The sequence below is a fragment of the Peromyscus californicus genome, unplaced genomic scaffold, assembly GCF_007827085.1.
Source record: "Peromyscus californicus insignis strain IS unplaced genomic scaffold, ASM782708v3 Scaffold_17__1_contigs__length_78620276, whole genome shotgun sequence".
Classification (NCBI taxonomy): domain Eukaryota; kingdom Metazoa; phylum Chordata; class Mammalia; order Rodentia; family Cricetidae; genus Peromyscus; species Peromyscus californicus.
Genome location: NW_026294469.1, coordinates 2,724,113 through 2,744,183, shown reverse-complemented (window position 1 = coordinate 2,744,183; position 20,071 = coordinate 2,724,113). Strand labels below are relative to the sequence as shown.

The window sequence follows — 20,071 nt, the reverse complement described above, 5'->3', positions numbered from 1 at the left end:
GGGCACCATCAGCTCGGTCAATACTTCCCCTGGGCAAACCCAGCCCACCGTTACAGCTAAGGGGTTTTGGCAAACCTCCATAAATCACCCAGCCTCAGTCTCCTCAGCTCTAAAGTGGGCAGAATCTGCATCGCACAGGAATAGGAACAGAAAAGGCAATGAAAGAGAGTGAGTGCTCTGTCCTTGTTTCTCACCCGCTGGAGGAGGTGAGGTGTGCAGGCCACACAGGCAGCCTCAACTCACCCCAGGACCCGGCTAAGGTTGGGATGGGTCCTTCAGGTTGCAGGACAGAAGGGGAGGTGGTTAGGTATCCTGCCCCACCAAATAAGCTGCGGCAAGAGTGATGGCTAGGAAAAACACAAAAGGCCTGGGAATTGGGGAAGCAGTGGGAAGACGAGGTCTCAGAAGAAAAGGATGAGCTCAGACTTGGAAGAGGCTGGCCAGGTGCCAGGATCTCGTTTCTCTGCTGGGCGGAAAATGTAGCTTCCAATGGTAAACCTGATAGAGTTTTCCCTGAGAGGGTCAGACCCTGGGTTTGTCCCCAGCACTGAAAAAACCAAACCCGAACCTTCCATCAGGCTTCCATCAGGCTGCTGGGTTCTGTGGTCACTTGGCAGAAAAAAGAAGTCCATTTTGGTGAGACCCGGCCCCAGATGATCCACCCACCCAAGGGTGCCTGACAGCAGACAAGCCAGAGAGGTCAGTGGACGGGGTGAGAGACGCACGTGGACCAGCGTCACGATCCTGTGGGCAGTGCCGGACTCTCCCCAGGGAAAAGCCTACAGACACAGCTGTGATGGCCTGGGGGTGGGGTGGGGGAGCCAGGAGTCAGCCAAGGCCACTCTGCAAGAAATACAAGGGTCAGATGAGGGTCTTAGATGAGTCCCGCTACCCAGGAAGAAGGAATGATGGGCCCCAAAGAAGAAAGGGGTCTTTAGAAGAACACATGTCATCTAGGACAGAGCTGCCAATGATGGGCAGAAGGGGGCCTGGGGTATTGCACGCCTTCGGGGCACTGAGCACCCATCAGGCCACGGATGCCATGATTTTGCTGGGCCAAGCCAGAGAATAAAGAGCTGAGGCTTCTGTTGGTCACCTAGTCTCTGTCACAACTCTGTCACCCTAGCACAGAGGCCAAAGACAACATAGACATGTGTGGGTGTGGCTGTTTCCAAGAAATCAATACATGAAAGGCCAGTGGGCCACACCTTGCTGACCCCTGACTGGGGACAGTGTGACACTGTGAAGAGAGAGCATTCAAACAAAGGACAAAGGCCTCTTGAAGGAGGGGGTGTGACCAGGGAGGACGGCAGGGACCGAAAGCAGGGCTGGTCCCACTGTGACAATGGGGCAATAGAGAGGACAGGAGCCATCTGAGGAGGGGGTCCCAAGAGGGTACCTGAGGGGATTCCACTCCTGTGGTCACAGAAAGCTTTCTCCCTCTGGCCACAGAGGTCCTCCTTAGATGATACAGGGGTAGGACTCTAACTTAGGAAATCAGAGTGAGCAATGATCTTCAGTCATCAAGTCAGCTTCTGTGGGCCAGAGGTGTGCAGGCACCAGCAGATTCCGAAGACCTTAAAACCATGTCCCAACATACGGACTGAGGGACCTCGGGCAAGTTACTTAACCTCTCTACACCTTAAAACGGGACTGATACACTCAGGATTGTCATAAACAGGACCCAGCGAATCCTCATAACTTGCTACCTGTGTGTTAAATAATACTGTGTCTAAGGTCCTGGCCCAGGACTCACATGGGAGGGGGAAAGCATCCCTGCCCTGTCGGGGCTCACACCAAGAGCTCACCTACCACTCATCACTGCGCCAAGTCACATGTCCACCTGTGTCACTCAACACAGAGAGGGGCCTTTTACGTCTCTACCTCCTGTGTTCAGTACTGTGGGGCGCTGTAACTGACACCCGTCATAGTCAGCTTTTGTTAAATGAAGACACGAGACAGGATGTCAAGACCCATGACTAGAGTTTCCTCTACATACCTGGCAGATAAACAAAGTACCCAAGGTCGTCCTCTGCCCGCTGTGTGACCTTGGGCTCCTGCCGTACTCTTGGCAGGACTACGATCCGCGGCTACAAAAGCACTTTATAAATGGGCCCCTTGGCAGTCAAAGTTACTACAGCCCACTTCCTTGATGAGGGAGGGGTGCTGGCTGGGAACAGCTACCCAGGCAGGCCAAGGCTTCCTGCTTGGATGGCCTCCTGAAGTCTGAAGCCCAATGTGACCCTCCAGTTTCTCAGGTGGTACAGCTGAAGGTGGTACCTGTCTATAACCCCAGCACTTAAAAGACAAGTTGGGAGGGGCAGAAATTCAAGACCATCCTTGGCTGCGAAGCAAGCTGGAAGCTGGTATGGGCTGCTTGAGACCATTCACAACAAAGCAAATAGAAGTCTACCCTCCACTGAAGGAGCCCTGCCATTCCCTCACTCCCTCACTCACTCATTCATGCATGTTTCCCAAGCAGGTCTATAAACAAACTCACCACAGCTTTGCATCTAAGTCCACAGTTAAATTATCCTATGCCCCCAAGCAGACACACCCTAGCCCTTCACAGCAGGCCACAGGCCTTAGACAGGGACAAGCAGGCTCACTTATCCTAAGCCTTTACTACCACGAGGAAACAGGCTGAGAGCCCAGGATTCTCAAAGCTGGTCTAGGTCAGGTCAGCAACTCATACCGTTCCCCCTAACTCTGCCTGGAATGCCCGCTGTCAATGGCCACCCCTCCTTACCTAACTCCCCATGGAGGTGACTGGACAGGCACCAGCAGATTCTGGGCTAGCTGCTGGGTGGGCACGGCAGAGCCCGGAGTGGCTTCCACACCTCTCCTGGAGAGCACACACTGGGCTTCCCGTTGGTTCAGCCTCGCCGGCTCACACAAGCTGCAGACTTTGTCGCTGTAAGACACTATGTGGGCCTGGGCCTGAGATGCCACTGACGTCGGCCATTTGCTAATGTCCCTTAGCTCACTGGGAAGCTCAGTGGCCAGCCTTTGAAAGCACCTTGCCTAGAGCCTGGCTCTGCTAAGACCACAGCTCTGGATTCCGGGGCTCCTGTTGCTAGAAACATGGCTCAGAGGTAACCTGGGTTTGTGATCGCTGAGGAAATCAGTCACAAAGCAAAGAGGTGACAAAGTTAGGGGAAAATGACCCTCGCAGGCTCTGGCTCTCAACTCCTGGATGGTTTGCATTTCTTCTTTCCAACAAAATCTCAGAGATTACAGTTTACAGCGGCACGGACCAAGTTTTCACACTGATGTGAGGAACAGCACAGAGGGAGGCGGCAGATGCCCGTAAGTGACCAGGAGAAGCCATCAGCAAAGAGCCTGGGCTCTGCCCTGAAGGGCTGGGTGATCTTGAGCTAGTGACCTCTGAGCTCAGCCCCTCAGCCTCACTTCAGGAAGCTGTCAGACCTGGGTAGAGCCTCCCTCCACAGCAACTTCCCCTTTATCCCAAGGCTGGCCTTGATCCTCCTGCTTTAGGGTCCTGAGTGCCAGGATTACAGACAAAAACTACTGTGCCTGACTGGACCTTTTAAGAAGAGATCCCCAGGGCCTGTTAACCACATTGACATCTGACAGCCCTGACCCTACAGCACATTTAGTATTCAGTAAATTTTAGCATTCAGAAAGTTAAGTACAGCCACGACCTTTGCAAGACACAGGCCAGAGAGCTCAAGAGTAAAGTCACTCGGAAGGGTTGATTTATCTGCCCAGGGTCACACAGTCATTATGGTGGGACCAGCATTCCAACGCAGGACATGGGTCCTTCATCACATGGGCTCCTTCCACTCAGGTGTTCTAAAGGCAAAGGCCTGCGCTATTTTTACACAGTCCGGTTACTGCAGCCCTGTGGCTGCCTGGCTGGCTGGCTGGCACTCACACCTGAGCTCCATGCTGCACTGCTGGGTGGCCGTCTGCCAGACAGGAGCTCCCAAGGCTTTCTGAAGCCAGCTGTGGCCTGAAATGATGTTTTAAAAGTAAAATAAGCCTTAAAATATGTTCCAAAAATCTGTTCCCTTTGCCTATTAACACCTTGCCCATGTGGGGCTCACTGCCCCAGCTGAGGGGAAACAGGGCAGGGTGTGAAGTTCAATGGCAGCTGGTGGCTTCCATCTCAGAAACCTCAGACCTGCATGGAGACCCTTTCACAAAGACTGGCAGGATCCTGGAAGCCCTGCAAACAGAATGGAGCCTAGGAAGTGGGAAAGGGTGGAGGATGAAACAGAAGAAAAACGTCAGACATCAGAAAAGCGCTGCAGAATCACGTGGAACCACTGGCCTGCTGTGTTCTACACCGACTGTCACAGTCAGCAGCTCAAAAACGATCAACAGGCCTACTGTGTGCAAGGCAGTGATAAGGCTGAGAGGCAGAAGGGAAGGAGCCATGTTTGGATGGCAAAGACCCAGATTCCTCTCCAGTCCCAAGCCGGGCCATGGTCAGGGTACCTCTCAGTGGCTGGACCAGTCTGAGACGGCACTTCAATCATTCTGAGCCCTGGAGTCTCCCCTCTGCGAAAGAATCCACACACGGGGCAGCTGTAGGGGTCAAAAGCCTTTGATATCTAGTTTCTGTGTACAGGGGTGTACAGGGGTGGTGACCACCACTTGGATTCATGGTTACTGAGCACATACTCTAAGGCCCGGCCACAGAAATGCTCCTCTCTGCTGCAGTTCAAACACGACAGCAAAGCAATTCATTCTAATTGGTTTTAGAAAAGTCCAAAGGAGCCAGGGTTCTAGCTGAGTGGCGGAGGGCTTCCCTGGCATGCCTAAGGACCTGGGTTCCATCTTCAGTCTCTCAAGAGTCCAGAGGGAAGAAACCAGAAGGAGTTTTAAGAGTCCAAGTCTTTAAGTTGTGATTTTTATATATCCATGACAAGCTCAATACAGAAAAGCTTAAATTCACTAGAAAGAGAGTGGATTTGAGATTCACTCTGGCGGTGCTTGTGAATCACCTGGGGAGCTTGGACATGAACTCACACGGGTCAGGGTGGAAACAGACAAATTGCTCTTTTGAGCTCTCCATAAGGCAAAGGGACCAGAGCCCACAATCATGGGCAACAAGGCTCCATAGAACTTCTTACAGAGCTAGGAAAGCATCCACAGAAAGTCCAAATTGACTGGCAGCTCACATCCCAGGAGCATTTTTTTAAAGCAGTGTATGGAGAGAGCCCCACTGGCCACTGGGCTTCAGAAAGCCAATACACCAGGAAGGCAAGGACCAGCAGAGGTAAGTGTGGGCAGGTGAAAGTCCTCTTCAGGGATTATAAAAGTAACACACCTCAGACAAAGGTCTCCACGGCCACACTGACCTTTCTCAATTCATGTTAACCTCCACTCTGCCCGCCTCTATCAAGAACTGCCAAATGCATACCTATCAAGTTGCCAAATACAGGCTATTCAGAAATGGTTTGGTCAGTATGACTGCCAAGCAAGGCTACATCTCTGAGACTAGCACATACTGTGATGTGTTTGGACAGATCCTAGCCGGCTGGTGGTGGCGCACGTCTTTAATCCCAGCACTGGGAGGCAGAGGTAGGTGGATCAGTGAGTTCAAGGCCAGCCTGGTCTACAGAGTGAGTTCCAGGACAGTTAGAGCTACACAGAGAAAACTTGTCTAGAAAAACAAAAAATAAATAAGTAAATAGGGCACCCTAAAGGTTCCCAGGGCTAGGATTAGCAAGTGAGCTCAGGAAGTCCTTTGACTCAGAAATGCTCTATGCTCCACACTTCCCAAATGAGTTTCCTGGAGGAGGAGTGGAGGGTAATCCCATTACAGCTGCTGTCAGCACATCTGCCCTCCAGGCGACACACTGGCTTTAGCCCTCTTCTGGGCTTAGGCTCAGACTCAGAAGTCACAAAGAGCCAGGGTGTGATGGCAAGTGGTAACAGTTCCACCAGCCTAGGGCTGCCCGTCCACTCATCAGCTTTCCAGAGATGCATGCTCTAACAAGAAATGCCACAGCAGGATTGTCACTTGAACCCAGTATCATTAATTCATGGGTGCAATGGAGGCTGCCCGCCAGACCCCACACCCCTGCCTAAGGTCCATGTGCACTTACTCTGCAGCAGCAAGGGTCTGACTTCCCACACTGGGAAGCCAGCAAACTTCTGGGCGAGCCCAGCTGGTTCTTTTCTCATTGCATTAAGCAAGGAAGTTTTCCAACAGGCCACCCTCTTTTTCAGGCCGGAGCAAGTATGAGCCTTCACCGGGGCATCGCGGGAGAGCATAGGGAGCAGAGGCGGTCTCCCTGCCTACCTAGATGCCACAGAACGTTGGCAAGGGCCCATCCCTTAAAGGAAACAGAGGCTCTGGTTCTCTAAGTTATTGCTAGTTAACTAAGATAGTCAATGCTATAATTTCTTAGGAGGCTTTACTAGCATGGAAGGACTCACGCCACAGGCCTGCAGAGCCCCACCTACTCCACTCGGCTTCCCCCCCAATCTGTAGTCTCACTATTCCACACAGAACCAAGGCCAACTGCCCTAACATACGGCAATGAACTCCAGCTATTTCTCCACTAAGTAGGTTTCACGTTTTTGCTGAGATGTCACAAACCCGCAGATAACTCACACAAGCATGCAGCAAGCTTCTAACTCTTGCCAGTTTTTCTCGGAATGGAAGTCTCAGGCCATATTTCCTCTCTGTCCCCCACACCCTAGGCCTGGACCAAGGAAATGCCAGAAAAACTTTCCACTTCTTAGAAAAACAAAAGGAAAACACGATTTCCCGGGCTCCACAAACTTTCCGAAGGGGTTCCCACGTGTCTGCTACTAGTTGGGGCTCCCAAGCGCCGCCCTGCCCCGGCCCCACCCACTGCACCCAGCAGCGCTAGCCGGGAGCTGGGGACGCGCCTCCGGGTCTGGACCGGTTTTCAGGAAGCTGGTGTTCTCCTCGCACCAGGAGGCTTGAGAGCAGCTTTTTAACTGCTTCTTCCAACTCCCTGGCCAAAGAAGGGGCATGGTGCGTCCGCTCTGCTAGTGCCGGGTTCATGCACACGTGTGACCACATACTCCCTGGGCCTCTTCCCCTTTTCAAATGCCTTAGTGGTTTGGGATTCCGGCCAGGAGCCCGGGATCTAGCCAGGCGCAGGAGGGTGGGAGCGACCCCGGTGGGGTTCCTGTCGTAGGGACACTGCAAAACTGGGTGCGCGTGGCGTCCAAAATACTCACCGGGACCTCTGCAGCTGCTCCAAGGCGCTAGTGCTACCGCCCTGGCCTGGCTGCTCCAAGGCGCAGTAGTTCTGCGAGTTCTGCCTGGAGAAGGCGATGGGCAGGATTCCCTGAGTGAACGAGTTGAGGCGGCCCCGACTGCCGCTCGCACTCCCGGGGGTCCCGGAGCCCAAGAAGCTGGCCAGTGGCACCTGCACGTTGGTGAAGGCATCGTCCTCCTCCAGCTCCTCCTGTCCGGCGCCCCCCGGCCCGTCGGGCAGCTGCAGCTGAGCTGGGGCTGAACGGGGAGGCAGCGATTCGCCCGACGCCCGGTGGACCAGGGACGGCGGCAGCGGGCAAGGGCTGGAGCCGGCGGTCCACGGTGCGGCCGCGGTGCCCGGTGCCGAGAACGCGTTGCAGCCGGCGGCCAGCAGGCTGAGCCGAGCCTTCGCTCCCGGTTTGGTCGCGCCGCCCTCCTCGCCGCCGCCCCACTCGTCGTCCTGCAGCGGCGGCCGTCCGTCCAGCGAAATGTTGGTGAGGAAGGACAGGGCAGCCTGGCGGCGCCGCGGGTCCACGCGCGGCTTACGGAGAGGCTCGGGTTGAGCGGCGGCCGCCGGAGGCGGCGGCGGCTGCACCCCGCTGGTGGCCGCCGCGTCCGTGCCGCCGCGGCTGCTGCTGCTGCTGCTGCTGCTGCAGGCGGCCGTGCCCGCGGTGGCGGTCGCCGCCGCCATTGTGTCCGTCTGCGGCGTCAGTTCCGCGGAGCCGGAGAAACCAGTGGCGGGTGCCCAGTGCTAAGCGGCGGCCGCGAGCCTCGGCGACCCGGGCTGGGCAGGGCGCGGGGCGCGGGCGGTGTGCGAGGCGGCGGCCCTGCCCTCCCGCGGGCGGGCCATGCTCGGCCCTGGGCGCTCGGGCGCCGCTGGGACTCACGCGCGCCTGGCTCGCCCTCCGCGCCCGGGACCCACGCGCGCCTTGCCGGCCCTGCGCGCCGCGCGGTCGCGGGCTCCCGGCCCGGCCGGCCGTATTTATAGGTGCGCGCGCCCCGCGCTCGCGCTCCGAAGCGCTCTTTGCAATAACACAGTATCACGTGTGGGGAATGAGACCTGGGAGGAAAACAAAGCCGCAGGCGGAGTCCGCAGCGGCGGGAGGCGACCGTGCTGGAGGAGGTGAAAGAGGAGGAGGAAGGCAGAGCCCGGCGCGTGGCAGGGCGGGGGCTCGCCCGACCGCTCCCCACGGTCCCAGCTGTTCCTGGGGCGCGCGGAAGCCAGGTGCTGGAGGCGAGCACGTCACTCCGGTACGCTCGGGCGGAGAATCGCGGGTGTCCACAGAGCCCGGTGAGCTACAGCCCCTGGGTTACAGCCCCAGAAGAGTTACGGGGCGATCACCTGGAGCCTTTGCACCGCGACCTAGTAACCGAATCTGGCGTTACCCATGGGCCTGGACACGCCGGTCCTTGTTAACAGTTACGTGGGAGGGTACACCTTCCTACGTGGACATTCCCACCGAAGGTGTCGCTGACCACTGGGATGTGCCCTCACTCTTTCGCAGACCCAGGGGGAGGCTGCCAAGATTAAGGATAAAGGCACCTAGCTGCCTAGGTGTGTGAGCACCTTCTGTGTGATCCAGCTGATTTATACACACACCCCTGGTGCTCTTAGCAAAAGACAGCCAGGATTTTCATTTGGTCCCTGAAAATGTATTGCATTTTCTGTGAAGATCTGGGCGGGCTAAAATAATCTTGCACGCATGTACCTGTCGTCACCTTGCAAATGTCGCGAGTGTAGTCTCTTTACTCCTCTATAAACGGGGACAGATATGGACAGTTATTCCCATTTATTTCATAAACATCTGTTTGGCTCCTGGTTGTATGTTCCAGAAATATGGGTTCCTGCCTATGGACACAGCGACTCTAGCCCCACCCCCAACAAGTGGTTTTAGAACTTGCAACCGCGGGACTACCCGGCTGCTTCCCAGTTCTCTGTGCCATTTGGGTGACTTATTAAACACAGTATGGAACAACTGTCGCCCTGAATTAGGCCCCGTGACACCTAAGAAGCCTTGCTACACTTCTCTGCGGGAGAAGCAAAGTGTTTAAGATGAACGGATTAATTTAATTAGAGGTTTAAATTTAGCCTTGGAGCTAATGGGTAACTCTACATTGAAATTCCACTCCATTTCAGCAGAGTAAATTAAGTAGCGGAGAGCAAGCGTACTCGGCTCAGGGATGTGCTGCCAACCCCGACTCCTCCAGAGATAGGTGAGTCTGGGTTACATGTACTGAGGACAAACAGGTCACGTGGCTGTTTGCGTGAACAATTGTTCATATGTAATTCTGGGCCATATTTGGGCCTTATGAAAAAGCGGAGACGCTGTCTACTGCCGACTCACAACAGTTAAAGTCTAGCGACCGAGTCTGGATTTCATCAGGCTTTTAATTACTTTAACTACCTTGAAACTTCAAGTCACTTTATTACAATTGACTTAATTTACCTGATCACGGGCCTAGCTTTTCTGGAAAGTAATGTTAAATGAGACTCCAATTCTGCCCCTGTAAAAAAAGGTATACTATTTTATAACAAAAAAAAAAAATGTTAAGTTTTAAACAAACGGGGGTGGGGGGATTACTAACAATCTCATTGTCCATGAAAATATTTTAATATTTTTTTTTAGTATTTTAATTTTTGTTTTGTTTTTTTTATTTTGTTTTGGTTTGGTTTGGTTTTTGAGACAGGGTTTCTCTGTGTAACAGTCCTGGCTGTCCTGGAACTCATTTTGTAGACCAGGCTGGCCTCGAACTCACTGAGATCTGCCTGCCTCTGCCTCCCAAGTGCTGGGATCAAAGGCGTGCGCCACTACTGCCTGGCCGGGTATTTTAATTTTTATCTTAAGACGGAATTTTTTTATTCTGTCTTGAGTATATTTTCGAACAGAAGGGGAAGGGGGCTCCTTGTGCCTTGGGACTCTGCATGTTGTGTGGCCATCGTCTTTCCGTTTGGAGTACCCTTCTGTTGTATCACTGTGATGGCTCCTGGTGCTCGACTTGATGGAGCAGTGGTAAGTTATTAAACTCCTGTATTTGCAAGTTTGTTGGCCCCACTTCTGCCATCAAGAAAGCAGCAGTGACAATCTTTCAGTCTTTCTACTACAAAGTCTATCTATAGCTATATATATTTATTTATTGCCTTTGGGGCCTCGGGATTGCACTCATCCTAGGCAAGCATTCCACCACTGTGCTTTATCCCCAGCTCTCTTTTCTTGTTTCTAAATTTTGAGACAGGTCTCTGGAATCTAGGGTGGCCCTGACCTCACTTTGTAGTGTGGGCAGGCCATGAACTCCTGCCTCAGTTCCCAGACAACTAGGATGACAGGCCTATCACATGATATCCCAGACTATCATACAATATTAACATTTTTTAGTTTAAATAGCTTCCAGGGTGGATGGCACACCCCATTTTAAGGCCTTCTGTCCAGACAAGATCTAATCTGCCTCCTGAAATTCTTGGTGGGTACAAGAATATGTTTTCAGCAAATCCATTTATTTGACCATTTGATATAACTCTGCTTATTTTAAGTTTCAAGTAGGCAAATTGATTTCAAATGTCTATTAGATCATCAAACAGGAATCGATGTCTTTTTGGTCTCTGTGTCTCTGTGACCCCCTAATGGGGGTCCTGAGAGATGATTTATTGCTCCCTAACTGTGTGTCAGCCACGGTGTCCGAGATCACCCGAGGCAGTGGTGAAGGGACATTGTCATTGACATTCTAAAGGCAAGACAGAGAAAACTTGAGTAAAGCTATCTGGCCCATGGTGCCTGGGCCAGCACACAGATCCCACTGGCTCCCAGACCCGTGCGTGTGTCTGCTCCCTCTACTGGTCAGGCTATTTTATAGGCAGAGTCAGTCTCCACATTTCATCCCATGTTCATCCTTGAGAGTCAACTAGAATAGAAATACAAACTGTGAGGCTGGGCAATGGTAGCGCACGCCTTTAACCCCAGCACTTGGGAGGCAGAGGCAGGTGGATCTCTGTGAGTTTGAGGCCAGCCTGATCTACAGAGTGAGATTCGGGACAGGCACCAAAACTACACAGAGAAACCCTGTCTCAAAAAAACAAAAACAAAAAACAAACAAACAAAAAGAAATACAAACTGTGGAGGAAGAGATCTGGGTTCCCAGGGTAGGTCCTTAACCTCTCTGAACTCATTCCCTCCCTGGGTTGCTGTGGTTTTCAGAGGAACCTGCACAAGAAATGTCTGGTAATCCCTGATGTGCTTTTAAATGCCAGGCATCATTAGCACCACCCAAATCTGCTTAGGTCCTGAATTATTCCAAATTCATTAATCTTTAACTTTTATTTGTTGGATCATTTATTATTGAACAACTTCTATGTGCACAGTGCCAGTGTGGGACAAAGGAATAAAAAAGTGTGGCTTGTATCTACTTGTACCCTGGATGGTTGAAACAGGAAAACAGAAGCTCAAGGACACATTTAAAGGAAGGGTCTAAGCCAGACGATTGTCAAATGAGCAAAAATTAGAATTGGAAAAGGGACTTTGGGGGGGGGGGGGCTTTTGAGAGAGGGTTTCTCTGTGTAGCCCTGGGCTGTCCTGGAACTCAGTCCGTAGGCCAGGCTGGCCTGGAACTCAGAGATCCACCTGCCTCTGCCTCCTGAGTGCTGGGGTTAAAGGCGAGCCACAACTACCCAGCTTTTTAAAAGGAGCTTTTAATTTGAAGTGAGACCTGTTTGGGGAAGCATTAAGCAAGACCAGAATTTGAGCTGGCCTAGGAAGCTGCTATGGTCTGGACCCCACAGGTCCATGTGATAAAAACTTTGGAGCTAGGTTGGTTTTTTAGAAGGTCGGCACTGTTGAGAGGAAGGTAGATCATTGAGCGCATGCCCCTGAAAGATGTGGGATTCTGACGTTCATTTAGCATCCCAACCTTGAGGTAGGCTTTGCTCACCTCCTACCTCACCATAATGGGCTGCTTTATCATTGGTCCAAAAGCTTTGTGGGCAATCATTTATGACAGAAAGCTTCAAAATGATGAACTAAAATCAACCTTTCTTTTAAAATATATTTTTAATGTTTTGTGTGTGTGTGTGTGTGTGTGTGAGAGAGAGACAGAGAGAGACAGAGAGACAGAGAGACAGAGAGAGGCAGAGACAGAGAGAGACAGAGAGAGAACATGATGTATGGAAATCGGAGGACCATCCTGGGGGGTTGTTTTCTTTTCCACCATGTGGCCTTGGGCATTACATTCAAATCATCAGGCCTGGCAGCTGGAGCCTGTCTGCTCAGCCACCTCTTTTAAACCTTTTCTCTGTAAGTTGATTAGCATTTGTTAGAGAAATAGGTAACCAACTACAGAGTCTTGCCTTTAAATCCCTTACGCACTGGAGCCTTACAGGACTAGAAAGCGAAATACAATTCTCCCCTCAACCCACCCGCATTTTCACCTTCATATCACCCCTTTTAACATCCGAAAGCTTCCTTTGCCTCCATGGACCCAAAATGCATGCACTGTTTAGATCAACAAATTCAGTACCTGGGCTTTCACACACACACACACACACACACACACACACACACACACACACACACACAAAAGAAGAACCTGCATAAAATTGCTGACCCTTAAAAATAATACAGTAAACCAGTAAGTCTGAAAATCGGCTTAGAAACGGTAGTGGACATCACTCAGAAGTTGACACAGGAGAAATAAGTCTTTAGACTCAGAAGCACCCAGGCTCTGGTGTCAGCGCAGGCCCTTATAAGCAGGTCGCCAGCTTGGACAAGTTCTCAGCTCCTTCTTTTGGTGTCCTGGTGTGTCATGGTGGGGTTAGTGGCATTTTACCTTGCAGACTTAGGAGCTTTGCTGGTGATGTGAGTTATGTAACCAGCACCCGGCTGTCTGGCACTCACAGATAGCTATTTTTAGAAAGATGCAAACTATAGGAGCCTCACAGAAGGGCCAGGATGCTTTGGGTCCTAGTTGTTTGTGGTTTTCCTCAGGCAGGAAGGACCAGAAGAGACCCTGGCCATTGGCTCCAGTTCAGATCAGGTTATTTTACATTTGTTCCACCAAAGTGGAGGCTATCCCCCACTGCTGGGACACAGACTAGTGGATCTAAAATTAGAGGCCTGGTGTCCTGAGAAGCCTACTTTCCTGTGCCCAGTGAAATGCCCTAAGACAAGAGAGGGGAACTGGGCCCAAGGCCCCATGCTTTGAGAAGTTGACCTTGCTTGAGTATGTGTTGCCTCTGTTGACTTGAGAGAATGGGGACAGAGAGGGAAGACAGGGATGTGCCCAGGGTTCCCCTCGACCACTTGTCGTGGATAGGTTCACTTCCTCCCTTGGTTCTTCCTGGGACTTTCTGGGATGGGATACAACATTGGAGTGAACTCGGAAGCTGAGGGATATTAAAAAGAAGTCACTGGGTAGCGCATAGCCCCATACAGCAGCTTATGAGCTATGACTTGTAGCTCTCATCCCATATTTCCTAAGTGCCAGTCTCATGCCAGGTTCTCGACTAGATTCTGTTACTTCTAGGGCAGGTGAGAAGTGGGCTTATCCTGGAGCTTCCAGTGGAGAAACTCAGGGTAGTGTCTGCACTCGGATGCAGTAAGTGTTGAAGAGAAAAGGAAGGAGAAAGTAAGGGGACAAAAAGCCCCATGCCAGCCCCTGGCATGGCTCCCAGGACAGCGCCTCAACCACTGCTACCAAGGCCACTCTCAGGACAGAGATATTCTCTCTCTCTCTCTCTCTCTCTCTCTCTCTCTCTCTCTCTCTCTCTCTCTCCTCCCTCTCTCCTTCCTTCCTTTCTTCCTTCCTTCCTTCCTTCCTTCCTTCCTTCCTTCCTTCCTTCCTTTCTTTCTTTCTTTTTTTGAGACAGAGTTTCTCTGTGTAGCCCTGACTGTCCTGGAACTCCCTCTGTAGACCAGGCTGGCCTTGAACTCACACCTTTTGATGAACTCATTAAAGGCATGCGCCACCACTGCCCAGCTCAGGCCAGGGCTTCTTAAACTCTCCCAATCACAACCCCTTTTGCCAAAGAAATTTTTATGTGACCATAGCACACAGGTATATAAAATATGTACACAAAACATTTACTGGCAATAAATCATGAAATTTGTTTAAAACAATTTTGATACTCATATAAATTTGCCACTTATTAAAGATGACTTCAAATTGGCACAGTAGTGATGTATTTAAAGTTGAACCCTGTCTGACATTTGGCAGTGCAGGACGCAGAGCATCTTGGTTATTTTCAGAATTGACATCAGTGCTGAGAACACTACCTCACATGAACACACAGCACCAAACAATGGACGTGAGCGCTGAGGAGACAGTGCGTCTGTTAAGAGCACTCGTTGCTCTTGCAAGGACCCAGGTTTGGTTCCCAGCAACCAGCTGGTGGCTTTCAATCATCCTTCATGCCAATTCCAGGAAATCCAGTGCCTTCTTCTGACCTCTATGGGCACCGTCTGAGCTGTTTCAGGCAGTCATCTACTGATCACTACTGTGTTGCTGGTGAGACCACGTGCATGGTGACAAATGCATATGTTCTGTGTTCAGAAGCAAGGCCTCAGTGAAGTCACGGGGCAACATAACTGAGCACTAACTCTGCTAGAAATACTAGAATCTGTTATGTGTTTGATTTTTTAAATTGTTGGTTATTGATCATTCAGAAACCTTTTTGCAATCTCCATATTCAGTTACTCGAGCCATTAGGATTTCAACCTGCAGTTAAGAAGCAAAGGTCTAGGACAGTCAGTAACTATCTCTCCACTTCCTTCCATGATTTGACCTCCAAGTCTCTACTTCCTGCCTAAAGAACTCATCATCTCCTCATCAACGGCACCAGCTACCTCCAACACCGTTCAAGGCTCAAACAACATGGGACCACTGTTTTCTTTAGACACCTGATGCCTGTGGGGACAAGAAGACATTGTTGTGGGAGAATCTTTTTGTACACTGTGAAGATGTGTCTTTGCCAAGGCACCTCTGACTGGTTTAATAAAAGAGCTGAACAGCCAATAGCTAGGCAGGAGGGATAGGCAGGACTTCTGGGGAAAGAGAGGAACTCTGGGAAGAAGAGAGATGGAAGTGCCAGTGAGACTCGGAGGGAGTTGGATGTACGGTATGGAGGCACATTGCAGAACATAGATTAATATAAATGGGTTAATTTAAGTTATAAGAGCTGCGTGGGAACAAGCAAAAGCTAAGGCCATGCTTTCATACTTAATAAGATGTCTCTGTGTCATTATTCGGGAGCTGGCGGTTCAAAGAAAGCCCAACTACACAGTATTTCACTGCATTCCCTGTCAAGGACTGTGCAAAGGCACTGGGTCTATCCACTTGAGGAATGGACAGCTCCATAACTGAGCATGGCTGATTTGTTAAGAGTCATACTTTATGTTAGGAATGGCTGTCAGTGCCTCATCCACCTGGGAGCAGTTCTGGGCAACCCTTCCTCTCCTCAGTCTTGTTAAAGGACAGTGACGGTGCAGGAGCATTTAGTCTTCAGTTTCCCTCAGATTCTTTCCTGGGTGGAGCTCAGCCAGTTGCGGAAGGAAGAGGGACACACAAGACCACCCCTGCTTCAGCCAGCAATTGGCTGCCCTTCCTGGGTCCCTTAGCTCAGGGCCCCATGAGCATCTCCTCAAGTATAATAATTGACTGTGATGCTCACAGAAATCAGGGAAATGCGCATGTCTACCAGCTTATTAAATAGGATGTTGCCGAGGACCTCCCTGAACAGCCGAGTGAAGAGGTACGCAGGTGACAGGCGGGGCCTTCATGGAAGCAGAGCATGCCATCCTAGCATGGCGGAGATGTGTCACACAGTCGTGCTGGATTAACTCTGGCCCCTCTCCCCAGAGGGAAGGGATGAGGCTGAAAGCTCCAAGCTTCTACTCATTTTGGTGACCAGCCCCCGTCCAGAAGTTGTCCAGGAGCCAAGGATCACCTCAATGCCACAAAGTGTTCTACCACCCAGGCCATTTTATAGAATGTAGGAGCTCTGAGTCAAGAGTAGGCTAGACCAGTATTAGAACAAAGTATGCTTCTAGGCTCCTATCAATCAGAGGCTTATGGGGGATGGGGATCTCTGTGCTGGGAACAAGGACCAGAGACCAAATGTGTGTTTCTTAGTGTACCACGCTGCCTCAGGCATTGACTGCCGTGGAAGAAACCTGGCAGAAAAACTGAGGAGAACTGATTCAGATGCTTTTGTGAGGAGGTCCCGACAGAGTATTGTTCATTCCTAGACTCCCTGTGTGGTCAAGATGCAGAATTTAAATGATATTTTGATTGGCATAAGAAAATCCACAAGTTTTCTTTCTTCTATTACCTTTGCACTTAAAATATAACAAAGGAAACCAGTTTTGTTTTCTTTGAAGTTATACTGGGACACAGGAAGAGCCAGCTTATAGACAATAAGAAGCCCCTTTTGCTGGAATTACAACTTGTAAACACAAGACTTCTGGATGGCCTCTGTGTATACATGGGCCTCTGGACACAGACACATGCACATATCACAAGCACACGCACACACGCATGCACGCACACCCACATATACCCCAGCACAAAGTAGGCCAGGCATGAGTCAAGGCTGCCTCCAGGCCTCCTGTTCTCCAGCACAGCCAATCCTTCTGTTTTTGCATTTCCTTGGATTATTTACACATCCAAGTGGAATCGAGGTGGCCAAGTTCTGTGGGAAGTGTTGCCAGTGTGCCTGCTGCTGGGATGCTCAGCTAGATGATGCTTATCCATGATGATGATGGTCCATGGGAGTCCTTTACTGTTGGATGCACAACTTCCCTGGAGAGGCAACTCACAAAGGTGAGAAGCAGATGGCTGGCAATCATCATTTGAAGGAAAGAGGCAGAACAGTAGAGATTCCTATTACTGGGGAAGTGTAGATCAGAGCAACCTCTCTGAGGAGCCATTTGACAATTGTGTCAAGAGCCTTAAACTGTTGTGAATGACTGTTGAACGGGTGGTGCGTGCTTGGAACCTCAGCCTGGAGGCTTCCACAGGAGGATTATTAGTTCAAGGTCAGTCTGGCTCCATGGTAAGAGCCTGATTCAAAACGAAAGGAAACAAAAGAGAAGAAATGTTCAAGACTGAGCACATGGGTCTTTGTGGGAAGGAGGTTAATTTCCACTCTTGCTATGGCATGAATATGACTTGACCTCGCTGGAACTCATGTTGGAGTTTAATTCTCATTGTGTGGAATTGAGAGGGTAGAACTTAACCCAGCTCTAGTGTTTAAAGATGGAGGCTTAGGGCAGGAAAGTTGTCTCAACAGTTAAAGCACTGGCTACTCTTTCAGAGGATCTAGCTTCGATTCTCAGCCCCCACACAGAGGCTCACAACTGACGATACCTCCAGTTCCTGGGGATCTGACATTCTCTGGCCTTTGTAGGCAAATGGTACACAGACATTCATGTAGGCAAAACACCCAAGCACATAAATGAATAAAAATGTGAAATATGTTTTTAAATGATGGGATCTTTGAGAGATGATTAGGGTTAAATAAGGCCATCAGTGTGAGACCCCGAGAGTGGCAGGAAGAGGCTTGTGCCTGCTCCTTGTCCCCTGAGGTGTGTTTCCCTGCTTCAAAACTGCCAACAAGAAGACCATCAGCAGATGCGGCCCCTTGACCTTGGTGCACAGCCAGGAGCCAAAACAAACATCCCTGTGACTCACCCAGCCTGAGGTATTATGCTATTAGCAAGAGAAAACAGACAAGGAGAGCACACACTCCTGTGTCCAGAGCATTTCTCTGCCCGTTTGTGCTTTGATTTTGTCATCTGTGGGGTGGAAATGATACACTCTCTTTCAAAACACTGCTGCGAAGGTTCAGGGCGTCAACAAAGAAAGCTTGGATGCCCTGAGTATTGGGGAGAGATGTAGCCACTGCCATAGTTCCCAAATGTGTAGAGAAAGACGGTCAAAGATTTATGCACACAAATATCCGTGCTAGCACTGTTTAAGGAAATAAACTTGAAAACAAAATGACCATGTGTGAAATACCGAGAAGACAATGGAAGGTGGCATTGTGTTTCATGAAAAAGTCTGCACTCATCTTTCCCATTTGAAATGAATGAGATTGTTGAACAATAAGAGGTGTCTAAGGATAGAGAACCAGGAGGTCAAAACACTAACTAGTAGGGATACAGCAACTTTCACTTGTCTCTTTTTGCTTATATAAATAGAAATAAGTGCATGGTCATATGATATTTTAAACAAGAAGTGACATGCTTGTTGAAAACCTAATTGGAAGAGCATCAATTTGACCACACGCAGAAGGGATTAAAGAGAAACTTGGAGGAACAAGGAGGGTATGTATTCATTCTTAATTCAATGCCTGCTCTGTATCCACACTGCTGCACAAAGGTCCCAGGCTCTGAAGAGTTAGGCAAGCAGAGGGAGCAAGGGCAGGCTAGCTCTGTTTCCATACACACAGTTTCTTTGCATCAGCCACAGCCTGCTCTTTACCGTCTATAAGATGAAGCCAGGGCTCTACAAAGCTAAGGGTGGTAATGCACCTCAGGTCACACAGTTGACAACTGGAAAGGCAGCCTGTGTAGTCTTAGCAGAGCTTTGTGTCAGGGACTATGGGCTGTGACTCCTAGGAGCCAAAAAGGCCCCATAGGGAGAGTCCTATCTGAACTTAGACCCGGTTTACCTGTGAGACAAGGGCGAAAACATAATGTCTACCGCGACTGCTCAGGCTCAAGGCAGTAAAACTTGGACTTGGCAGTGAGAATGGAAAAGAAGGGTCAAGGTTCAGAGGCATCATGAGGAAAAACTGGCTTCAGGCTCTGCAACCTGGGGAGCAGCAGTAACTCCCCAAAGGACTAAGGGTTCCGGGAAAGAGGGACAGATTTCAAGGTGAAACATTGGCTCATTTGTCACGAGTTAATTTTCTACCTTCACAGAAGGGACGGTAAGGAGGCTAAGCCAAACTTGCTGTGGTAGGTAAGCCACAGTTGTACCCATCCTTGTCCTCTTGAAGGAGAAGTAGGCTTTGAGTTTTACCGGCATGATTCTCCAGCGTCGTCACATCTTCTCAAACCATGGGCAGCTGAGGACATTGGCTTCTGGGGACTCCTACCCTCGACAGACCTCACATAGCGTCGTTTCTTATCTGAGGTTGCTCTTTCCACCTCCATGACTACTGATCAACCATAATCCAAAATATTAAAATTTGTCTCATCTCTTTCAAGATAGAGCAGTTATGTTCACATACCTCTTGTTATCTAACACTGCTGCCACTGTTCAATTTTATTATTAGTTTTTATCTCTTACTGTACTGAACTTATAAACTAACATTGTCATAGGGTTGTGTGTATAAAAAAAATACCTGGTTTAATATCATCTGTTTCAGGAACTCACTGAAGGGTTTAGGATGCACCCCCTTTGGGAAAAAGGGCATTGGTGTTTTGTGAATTTGCTTTGTAAATCAAAGCAGAACCAGCATCCAAAGGCTCACACACACCTTAAGACTCACACGTAGCTTGCACATAGTAGGCCTCTAATCACTAAGCTATAGCTGCAGCCCTTTTAGAAGCTTTGTTTTGAGGAGTCTGGGGAGATAGTTTAGTTGGTCAAGTGCTTGGCATGCAAGCCTGAAGCCCTGAGTTCATTCCCCGGAACCCATATTTAAAAAACAAAACAGGCTTGGCATGATGACCACGTTTATAATCTGGGTGCTTGGCAAGTGAAGAAGACAGATCCATGGGCCTTAGTGGCCAGCAAAATTAAGTTACCTGACAAGCTCCAGGCCAGCAGGAAGCCCTGTCTGCAGACAAAAAAAAAAAAAAAAAAAAAAAAAAAAAAAAAAAAAAGCAGAGGGGAGCCAGAGATGTAGATGTGGAGTCCAGAAATCAG

The 20,071-nt window shown here is 50.1% G+C and overlaps 1 protein-coding gene and 1 long non-coding RNA gene across 5 annotated transcripts in view; one reads left to right on the top strand and one right to left on the bottom strand.

Moving 5' to 3' along the window:
• Cables1 (Cdk5 and Abl enzyme substrate 1) overlaps positions 1–8,016 on the bottom strand; it is a 110,035-nt gene extending 102,019 nt beyond the window's left edge. For 3 of the 4 annotated variants that reach the window (XM_052741531.1, XM_052741532.1, XM_052741533.1), the window contains exon 1: positions 7,192–8,016. In XM_052741531.1, coding sequence (XP_052597491.1) covers positions 7,192–7,901 — 710 coding nt within the window. In that variant the 5' untranslated portion in view covers positions 7,902–8,016. Of the gene's footprint in view, positions 1–6,592; positions 6,680–7,191 lie in introns of those variants that run through there. The other variant, XM_052741534.1, reaches the window with a different exon arrangement.
• Positions 8,017–8,138: 122 nt separating this feature from the next.
• On the top strand, positions 8,139–19,558 carry LOC128112531 (uncharacterized). Its single transcript, XR_008219010.1, has 2 exons — positions 8,139–9,424; positions 14,443–19,558. It is a non-coding gene; the product is annotated as an uncharacterized LOC128112531 (long non-coding RNA).
• Positions 19,559–20,071: the final 513 nt, after the last annotated feature.